The sequence below is a fragment of the Sinocyclocheilus anshuiensis genome, unplaced genomic scaffold, assembly GCF_001515605.1.
Source record: "Sinocyclocheilus anshuiensis isolate Anshui unplaced genomic scaffold, SAMN03320099.WGS_v1.1 scaffold710, whole genome shotgun sequence".
Taxonomy (NCBI): Eukaryota; Metazoa; Chordata; class Actinopteri; order Cypriniformes; family Cyprinidae; genus Sinocyclocheilus; species Sinocyclocheilus anshuiensis.
The window spans coordinates 255838-266713 of NW_015544201.1; the positions used below are offsets into that span (position 1 = coordinate 255838).

Below are 10876 nucleotides of genomic sequence, written 5' to 3' on the forward strand. Positions count from 1 at the left end.
AAATGTATTTTAATTTTATAGTATATACTTGTATATAAATACATTCATGAATGTTTTTAATGAATGGATTTTATAATAATACAAATAGCAATGTGTAACATTTTACCATATTTAGTGCAACACTTTTATTTGTTCCCCACAAAATATTGTTTTTTTCACTAAATGTTTGGATTTCTAAAATTATTGTGCACTGATTTTTCTAGAATAACTTTTGCTGCCGAATTATCCACTAACCTAGTTTATGATAAATTTTTGTCATCGATTATAAATATACATAGGCCTATATTTTTTCATATTTGTTTATTTTGTTTTTCTTTATAATGAAGTAGTCTGTATCTAGTAGATTGTGAAAGAATGATTATCAGTTCCACACACAGAGATATATAAATTCTACATTTTTTTAAATGAGGGAAAAAAACTTCACTGGTATCGGATCGGTATCGGCCAATACCGAACCCTAGGTATCGGAATCGGTATCGGAGGCGAAAAAGGCGGATCAGAGCATCCCTACTGTAAATGTTCCCGGAAATGACATGACCATGGCTGCCAAAATCATGCATCGTAATCCAACTATGAGCACACTCTGTTGTCACTGTGTGAATCTGTACCATTGAAGTGAATGACTATCATGTATAATTTGTGTGTCATAATAAGTTGAGTCCCATCTGACAACCATTTTTCTCCACAGCAAACCCTGAACTGTGAGCCAGTGGAGGCCAGGCTGGACTAATGGTAGGAGACATGATTTACTTGATGTCATTGTTATTATATGTCTGTCATGTTTGTGTTTCGAGATTGTGATCCAATGTGAATATAGTTCTGCGTCAATCTAAACTAATTCGAGCATGTCTGAAACAAATAAGCTGAACTGAGTTTTAGATGGGTTGCGCTTGATGGACAAATGATTGGTTGCTAGGCCACCCGGGGTTGTAGTATTGCCTCGGCTCCACTGAGGGTTTGTCACCTCGCCTAATTTCACTTTTGTGTTTAACAATGCCAAACCCATAACTCATCACCTCTACTCACCTTAGCTTTACGTTAGGGCTGCACGATTAAGTGAAATAAAACCTTTATGGCTTAGAGCGATGACACAACTCCGGGGTGTTAATAAAGGCCTTCTGAAGCGAAACGAACGCATCGTAAGAAAAATATAGATTTTTAAATATTGTAAGAAAAATATTGATTTTTAAAAATTTATAAACTGTAATCTCCAACTTCCAGTCGCTCAAGCAGGCACGTTCACGACAAGCCGTTTGAGCTAGTGACGTAGGTGTAGCGGAAGGCGCAATGTAAGCTCCGGGGAGAGAGTGACGAACATGATCAAATTACAAATTTATTTGAATAAATATATGCGCTACATGTTTCAGAGTGAATCATGCTAGCATTTCATTTTCCACTGGTGTTTGCAGCGTCCCACAGCATTTTGGTGCGCAGTAAATGCAGCTCCACACAAACTCCATCTCTGCATCTGTTCTGGGTTGCTTTAACTTGCATTTTGGAACATGCGCCAACCATCTTCCCATACATGTAATGAGAAGCACTTGCCAGCAAAACAGAAGTTTGATAGTTTAACGTCTAAATATTTAGAAGACAGCCATAAATATTAGTATTGTAATCTTACAGTTGTGATGTAAAGTAGAATTCTATTACATATTTTTCTTAATACAATTTTGTATTTTACACTGAAGTGTTTAAATGGCAATAGCCTATTTCTTATTTAGTTTCTATTTAGTAATTTTTAATGTATTTCTTGGTAGTAATATTAATATAACGATAATAATTATTATTTTATAGCCATATTGATGAATAATCACTACATTTTAGCCAAATTGTACAATCCTACTAACAAGCACAGCTAACTTGGATTTTCATTTGCAACTGCAATTTTTTTTCCCTCAAATCGTGCAGCCCTACATAGCGTTCATGCTTCTGACCTTATCCACAAAGGATTTTGATAATGATTTAAGAAATGTCTGCAATGATTCCCATTAAAGGGTCTGAAATTGTGTAAAATACTGTGTGTTGCTAAAGAAGTGATCTAACATCATTTGACCCAGAGACCCTTCGATTATTTCAGAAATTGGCACCCACATGTTTTCTTTCTAGTTCTGTCATACCTCATTCGCTTGGCAACACCCATGGCTGTAGACTGCTAGTGGTCTGTCAATAGTGATATTGCTAATGTAGTTTTAGTTGTTTGGCTCAGAACCTTCAAGGTGTGGCTTATTTAATCCATGACCTCTGCCTTCACTCTCATTAGTATATTGGCAAGACATGATCGTGAATGAAAATGCAATCCATGCAACAGGCCTAAACTGAAAAAATGTCAGCTGCATCTTTTTGTCTCTGAGCCAACCAATGCGGTACTGTTGTGATTTGAGCTCATGTAGTTGTGGCTTGTGTTCCATCGCTCACAGCTGCATGACATAATCCATTTTATTTTCCTTCTGTGGTAGACGAGCATGACTTTGCGCCAAACCACAGATGCATGTACGCTCTCAGAGTCCACCTGACTGCTGCCACCCTCTGCTTCCTGGCTTTTGAAACTGCCTATCAGAGGGCTGGTGGAGGCGGGGCTTAGCTAGACCCCACCCCTGTGCTGACCCTCTGAGTGAGACTGGCGCCCCCTGATGGACCAGGGTGGTAGCGAGCAGCCTGGAGCGGAGGAGCCAGACTCTGGGGGTCGAGCAGAGTGGGAGGCAAGCAGGAGGGTGTCCGAGCCTGATCATGGCCTGTCCAAAATTACCCACAATGCCTTGGAGAACATGGGCGCACTGGGCCACGGCCTGAAGCACTTCTTCCAACCTCAGCGCAGACGCTCGTCCGTCTCGCCGCACGACTACGCCTCTTCCTCCACAGGCCCCATCCCTGAGCCCCCAGAAGCGGGGCCAGAGTTGGGGGAAGTGCCTGCCGTGACGGCTGCTGCCCCTAACTCTGAACCCCACGCTTCCGCCCCCCCTGCAGCTCTGAGCCGCGTGCTGCAGCAAATTCGAGGCCCCCCCATTATGAAGAGAGGGACCAGCCTGCAGAGCCGCCGCAGCAAGTCAGGGGGGGGAGGGGAGGTCCCCCAGAAAGGCAGCCCCCAGATCCACAGGCGCAGTACCCAGGAGACCTTGCTACAGGCGGGACGGCCACGCTCCTCCTCCACCACTGATACAACCAGCAGCCCAGCATTTTCGGACATGTTGTTGACCTCTGGGTACCACTCCACTGAGGAGGCTGATCGGGTAAGTGCCACATGAATGGCACAGGTTTGTCAAGGTGATTTCTTCAACGATTACTCTCTGGTGGTTGTTGTTGGTAGCCAAGCTACCATTTCCCAAGGTTTCATGGACAGACAAGTTTTAAACTAATATTTAGTGATGTTGGGCAGTAAAAAAAACAAACAAAAAAAGACCCCCCCCCATTTTTTTAAATATTAAACATAAAATAAAACTTAAATTCTATTAATTTGTGAAAAATATATAATGCTATTAAATCATTTTAAATACATATTAAACAACATAAAAATCATACATTTTAAATGAGGAATTCTACAATTATAAATGTAAATATACAAATAATAATATCAAATTTTAAAGGTCTCTACAATCTTTACAGTCTACAGGCTTTTAGTGATTTTGGGAAATGCAGTCCTGAACTACTGGCCCGACCGAGCATACAGAAAATAAAAATCCTTGATGTTGAGTTTTACAAAATATTCCCGCATGCCTTGTACAGACTAGTAATCATTTTGCCAAGGGAAACGTGATCAGTGTTCAATAGGAGGTAATAGTAGGTTGTTTGAAAGGGATGGGAAGGTAGATTTGAATTTAACAGCAATCTGGGCAGATGGAAATCTGTCTGAAAGAAACCTCCAGTATGGATAGACAAGTTGACAGCATTCACAGGTCAGGTAGCTTGTGTAGCAGGTCACTATGTTCTTAAACCCTGCCATATTTAGCCAAGTCTTTGGATGCACTTCAGTTCAGAGCACTTCTGTAGGCAGCATTGAGCATAATGTCAAAATCATTGCCTTTGTGCTTTTTTTCCAACCAGGATGTGGGATCGGGGTAGCTGTTTGCTTTCATTTGTCCTCAAGGATACAGTCAAGGTTAAGTTTGCTCTTGCATCACAGGTGCAGCAACATTATTTAGAACTGCAGTTCAGATAGTTGCAAAACCGTTTACACTTCTGCTTAGACTTTCTCCATTACTAGATGTGTTTCCTGCTGCTCACTCAAAATAGCATTCAAAATTCATTTACAAGAAGAAATTTTGACCAAGACTACTGTATTAATTCTCTCCAGGGTAATTATGCTTACAGTTCATAGTACTATGCTTTTAAGCATGCCTTTTTCAACAGCTAAGCATTTCTACCAGATACACTAAATGGTCTGGGTGACTGCCAAAGTGATTCGACTCACCTGTTGTTGGAGAACTTAGCAGCACCATCCAGAATGTTCCTCTCTCAGGGGAGTGTCCAGACATAAGTCTTGTCATTTATTTCAGACCACTGTTTCAGCCTGGCTAGCTCAGTAAATGGAGTTTACGTTGATTTGCTGGGTATGGTGTGTTGTTTTTTTGTGTTTAAGTTGAAAAATACTGCAGTTTTTCCATCTGTTAGCCCATATCTGTGATTACAGTCTAGTTTTTACAGCTTAGTTTTGTTGTCAGTGAAACTTGAGGTCAACATATTTTGTCACAGAGTTAGCTCAGCTCTGTAAGAGGCTTTAACACCTTTGTTAATCAGACAGAACTGTGATTCTCCGTTAAATGGGGAGAAAATCCTCTCTTTACCAGTTAGATGTGAAAAAGGCATCAAAAGTCAGCTGTAATGTCTCTACAGGCATCTTCTGCAGTCGGCCATGTGATCAGTTCACCTAGTTTTCCTGTGCGTGACTGTCCACGTAGCTGGGAATTCTACCCATGTGTCTTATATCAAGTTGCAATAGGGGAACTTATTGGCAGTAAACACCTGATCTTACTGGCAATAATTATTAATTTTTTCATGATCGAACAATGCTGGTGGGGTTTTAGCCAGTTTATAATGACTTTAATGGATGCTTAGATCATCCGTAGCTGTTTATCTACGATCAGTGAAGGCCATATCACTGATAATCTGGTTTCGACTTGTCTGTCAATGGGTGGAGGGACAGAGTTCATTTCATTGCAGGGTTGTACTAAAGATTTAACATGACCAAATCTTACTTATACACAGTATGTTAATCATACAAAAAAGAGAGAGAAAGAATGTAAAAAAAAAATTCATTTTTCTTCCTTAATGTTGGTTCCCTTGTCATCATCTTCAATTGAAGCGGTGCAGTGTGCCTTTTTTTTTTTAATCAATGAATGTCCTGCATAATCTCAGAACTTTGAGGGCTATGTCATAGTACAGAGGTCCAAACTGTCAACGTGACCTGAAATCGGTGTAGTCACTCACTTAGTTCAAACGTGGCAGGTCTTTCAAGATGGACTGCACTGAAAGTGAACCACCATTAATGGTAATTTATTTCTATTCTTTCTATTGGTCACCATCCCAGTTCAATACATTGCAGTGCAGAACAAAAACTTTTTTTAATTGAATGAAACTTTTTGCCACTTTTGTCCACTACCAAAAATGCGCTTATTTTGATTACCTTCTTCTTTATTTGGTGAACCATAGTAAATTATTAGGGATGCACCAATGTTAAAATTCTGACTGATAATTATATTCATGTTTTGGTCAGTAACCAAAAAAAAAAAAGGTTGATATTAAAATTCTGTTTTGTTTGTATTAGAAATCGTTAAAAACTAAAATCAGTCATTTTAAATGCTACTAGTCAAATTAAGCATTAAAAGTTGTCATTATCTGCATTATCATTATAAGTAGTGCTGGGAGGTATGACCAAAAATTTATAACACGGTATTTTTCAAAATTATACCGGTTTCACGGTACATGACGGTATTTTTTTTTTCATGAATGACCGGTTGTTAACCATATTTTCTACTGATTGAGAGAGGAAATACTGCAGTATATTGACTTCGAATGCCCTATTTTACTGTCATGATGAGTGAATATTGTCAAAAAATACCACACTAAATAGTGACTAAACACGACCCCTTTTAATACATGTCTTCTTCTTTATTTGGTGAACCATAGTAAATTATTAGGGATGCACCAATGTTAAAATTCTGACTGATAATTATATTCATGTTTTGGTCAGTAACCAAAAAAAAAAAGTTTGATATTAAAATTCTGTTTTGTTTGTATAGAAATCGTTAAAAACTAAAATCAGTCATTTTAAATTCTACTAGTCAAATTAAGCATTAAAAGTTGTCATTATCTGCATTATCATTATAAGTAGTGCTGGGAGGTATGACCAAAAATTTATAACACGGTATTTTTCAAAATTATACCGGTTTCACGGTACATGACGGTATTTTTTTTTTTCATCCGGTATTCGGTATGAACCGGTATACCGCCCAGCACTAATTATAAGGTACACTATTTTAAAAAATCTAGATTTTTTTTTAAAGGTTATATTTAATAGTATTAAAATATTTGTGCTTTAAAATATTACCCTTGGAATCATCTAGCACTCATTTTCGTTTTAAAGGGGTCATATGATGCGATTTAAATTTTTCCTTTCTCTTTGGAGTGTTACAAGCTCTTGGTGCATAATATGTGGAAAATAATGTTATATTATAAAATAAGTTTTTTGAACTTTTAACTGCATAAACACATTTCATTACACCAAATACACCAAATAATGTTCTTTTTAGCAACATCATATGACCCCTTTAAAAAATGGAGGAATGAGTATGAAAAAAAATAAATATCTAATAATAGCTGATACTTAATAAATGGCAAAAATCTGTAATACCGATACCTGATATGACACTAATATTGTGCATTCTTAGAAAAGATGTAGATCTGTAAATAATGGGCCAAATCAAAGGTCATCATGGGCCAGCTCTAAATGATCAATGCAGTAACATGAACTCTAAATACATGATTTTATTTGCACAGCACTAAATCTCACTCTTCCCTTCACAGCAAGATCGTTTGGAGGTGTTGGGCCCTGCCGTGTCTCCCAATGCTCTGTCAACCAGTTCAGACGGCGGTCAGTACGGTGTGGATTCAGTGGATGGAACTCCAGACCCTCAGCGCACCAAGCAGGCCATCGCTCAGCTGCAGCAGAAGATCCTCAAACTCACAGAGCAGATCAAAATCGAACAAACGGCAAGAGATGACAATGTAGCCGAGTACCTGAAGCTGGCCAACAATGCAGACAAACAGCAGAGCGCTCGCATCAAGCAAGTGTTTGAGAAGAAAAACCAGAAGTCTGCGCTGACCATCCAGCAGCTGCAGAGGAAGCTAGAGCATTACCACCGCAAGCTCAGAGAGGTGGAGCACAACGGAATACCACGCCAACCCAAAGATGTCCTGCGAGACATGCACCAGGGTCTGAAGGATGTGGGTGCCAAGGTAAAGACTTTCTTTACAGTGTGGTACGTTGAAGGTTGTGTTTAGGAGTGGTTGGTGTAGATGCGTGCTGATCTGAAATGTTTCATTTATTTAAGGGGATCAAACTGGACTTTTCAAGTTAATCATATGACTCATGCAGCTTAGACCAGTCGTGTACTCTGTCAGCAAGCCAGGTTTGGATCTTTACAGTGATTGAAAGAATGTAATAAAATGTTAGATTTTAAATGATGGAGCCACAAGAATCTCTTCTATTCAAGAAGCTCAATATTTTGAGCTGATTTCAGAACAAATTGTTTTTATTTGTCATAAGTCTCCTAGAAACAAGGCACATTTTCTGTGCGAGTTTGTTGTATTTGGAATGATTTTAAAAAGTGGTAGTGTGTGATCATCAGTGGTTTAGTGTATCATGCCCAGTTTTCCTCTGTAACCATTTACAAAGTCTGCAAATGTATGCTGCCTACGGTTTTAAAATCTGTTCAGATTTGAAAATCTGTGTAGTGTTTTCCAGCCTTAAGGCAGTATCCTAATGTAAATAGAGCATCATTAGTGACCGATTTTTAAATGCTTTACACAGCAACTACACATGCTAGGGCTACCAGATATATCGCAATTGTACAACTGTAGAATTTACAACATGCAGATTGCAAAGGCTTGCCATAACTGAATGAGTTTAATAGTTCAATAAGTCACAAAAGTTCACTGCAGATAGCAGAGATTGGGCATGTTACTGGTAGTTGGGCGTGTGCGTGTGTCCTCCGATGGCATATGCAGGGTGATCAACATGCCATCTTGATGATCTCAAAGTAAAAAAGAATGTGAAACATGTATGTTGCTTCATTTTCATTTTTAAAAATTATTTTTCACGAGTTGTCACATTTTTCTTCAATATCATGCAGCCCTAGTAAAAGCCACACAAATCTTCACTTAAAAACACTCTGTTAGCTACATACTGTAGGGCGAGCAGTTTGGAAAAAGGATGGAATTTTTATTGATACTTTTTAATATTGAATGACTATTAATGGTCCACCATCTTCAATTATTTTTTTTCTCTGAGCTTGTTGCAGCACATTCTGGTATTGCCTTCTATGAGAATAATTCAATGTTGACTTTTGTAATGTTGCTGCCTACCTTTCAGAACAGCCTATGTTTTGGAAGCATGCCTATGATGCCTTAAAATGGTGCCTGGGTAGGCGGTTTACTAGCTTTTGGAACAGTGCTTTAGTATCACTGTTACCCTGTTAGTGATTTTTTAAGGCATGTTTGACCAGACTTCAGTCGTAAAATACAAGCAAATTTCAGATTGGTATTCTGAATATTCTCAACTTATTCAAAACTTTTAACCTTTTTTTGCAACTTCAAATGACAGTGATTTTCATATCATCCACCCACAAAACCCATCCCGATCAGAAGCTCACAACTCGGTGTCACTGATAAATGTAATTTACTAAATAATTTTTCTGTTTCAGGTAACTGGTGGACTCTCAAGTATCTCTCAGGCAACTCACTCTGCCGCAGGAGCAGTTGTGTCCAAACCTCGTGAGTTTGCCTCTCTCATCCGCAACAGGTTTGGAAGTGCAGACAACATCTCTGCCCTAAAAGACTCTCTGGATGAACAACTAGAGGATGAGCCTGTAACAAGTACAGGGACAGCAGGCACTAGGACCCTAGGACCTGGGCAGCTACAGTCCAGCCCAAAGTACGGCAGTGAGGACGACTGCTCCAGCGCTACGTCAGGGTCAGCAGGAGCAAATAGCGCCACGGGGGCTCCTGGAGGCCCTCCGAGCTCAAAGGGTAATACACTGGAGCATGGCCAGAGCTCTGGCTTTGATGCACTGCTGCACAAGATCCAGGAACTGAAGGACAACCAGAGTCGACTAGAAGAATCCTTTGAAAACCTTAAGAGCCACTATCAGAGAGACTACACAGAAATCATGCAGGCCCTGCAAGAGGAGAGATACAGGTACATGTTACTATAGAAACTGATTCTGCTGGCACTGCTATGTGGTCTGTGTAGGTTTGTGTAGAAATTTGAAGGTTTCACAGTCAAAACGGCATGCATGTTGAGAAAGCGCTGGAGAGGATGATGATGTTCTAGTTGTCTAGTCTTTTAGGCCCCTTTCTCCCATTTTGTATTTTGTTGTATTATCTCATTTTTTACGTGCATGTGTTAGGTGTGAACGTCTAGAGGAGCAGTTGAATGATTTAACAGAGCTGCATCAAAATGAAATTATCAACTTGAAGCAGGAGCTGGCCAGCATGGAGGAGAAAATTGCTTACCAGTCTTATGAACGAGCCAGAGACATACAGGTACTCATGTCCAACATTAGTGTTATTTTGTTTTTATTTCTAGTATTATAGTATTTATTAATCATTTGAATTAGCTTTTATTTATATATTTTCAGTTTTCATTTTAATTTTAGTTCTAGTGGTTTTGTTAAGCACATTTATTATTTTCAAATTTTATTATGTCATTTTTATTTGTTTAATTTGGATCACATTATCTATACCCACTGGCAATTATTTATTATGCTAGAGTCCATTATCTCTGAAGCATATTTTAGTGGACTGTGATGTCTTGAACTCCTCTAGGACTCTTTACTTTTTATTTAATTCACAGATTTTTACTGATGAATGAAAAAAAGAAATCTTGGATCAGTCTTATAAAAATGGATTATTCAAAGATATTTTTACGATTGTTTTTAAACCAGTCTTAGCTCGGGTATGGACTTCTAAGTGAAACAGGAGAATGTTAATGCCCAGTTTTCTGATGGGAAAGAACATTAGCTGTTATCATTAAGCTATTTTGTATCGATCTGACGGACAACATTTAGTCTTCTAATTTAGTTTTCATAATGAAATCCATAAGCAACTCACTCACAGTCCTCTTTGAGGGCTTATTCTTAATGATATGATGCCACTAAAATGTACATGTTCTGCTCTATTACACTTTACTAGCATTTAAAGGGGTCCTATTATGCTTTTTTACAAAGTCTTGATTTTGTTTTGGGGGTGTAGTAGAACAGGCTCTCATACTAGGTTGTTCGAAAAACACATTATTTTTCACATATTTTACATTATTACCACACCTCTCTCCCCAGTCTGGCATGAACGGCTCGAATAGTTCCTGTATCAAATGAAGACCCGCTAGTTTTGATTAGAATACATCACAAATTTCAAATCTTTCCACAGAAAGATTTGCCACAGAACCGCCACAGAAGCTCAAATCAGATCCGAAACCTTTGAGTACAGTACACTTATGATCATAACTCAATGCTGCTCCCGTACTAGTCTCCATTTGAAATAAATGATTTTAGGGGCTTCATTTATAAAATGTGCGTATGCACAGATCTGATCTTAGAGTGTGCGTACGCTAAAATCCACGGCAACGTTCATATTTATAAAAACGGTCTTTGACGTGGAAAAGTAC

The 10876-nt window shown here is 38.7% G+C and overlaps 1 protein-coding gene across 7 annotated transcripts in view; it reads left to right on the top strand.

Moving 5' to 3' along the window:
• The window catches only part of LOC107696833 (transmembrane and coiled-coil domains protein 1-like), a 21946-nt gene that overhangs the window by 9023 nt on the left and 2047 nt on the right, over positions 1 to 10876 (top strand). For 3 of the 7 annotated variants that reach the window (XM_016497332.1, XM_016497333.1, XM_016497334.1), the window contains 5 exons: positions 689 to 732; positions 2457 to 3227; positions 7018 to 7449; positions 8916 to 9409; positions 9621 to 9756. In XM_016497332.1, the coding sequence (XP_016352818.1) occupies positions 2631 to 3227; positions 7018 to 7449; positions 8916 to 9409; positions 9621 to 9756 (1659 nt within the window). In that variant the 5' untranslated portion in view covers positions 689 to 732; positions 2457 to 2630. Of the gene's footprint in view, positions 1 to 688; positions 733 to 1823; positions 3228 to 5287; positions 5483 to 7017; positions 7450 to 8915; positions 9410 to 9620; positions 9757 to 10876 lie in introns of those variants that run through there. The other 4 variants (XM_016497337.1, XM_016497339.1, XM_016497336.1 and 1 more) reach the window with 4 other exon arrangements.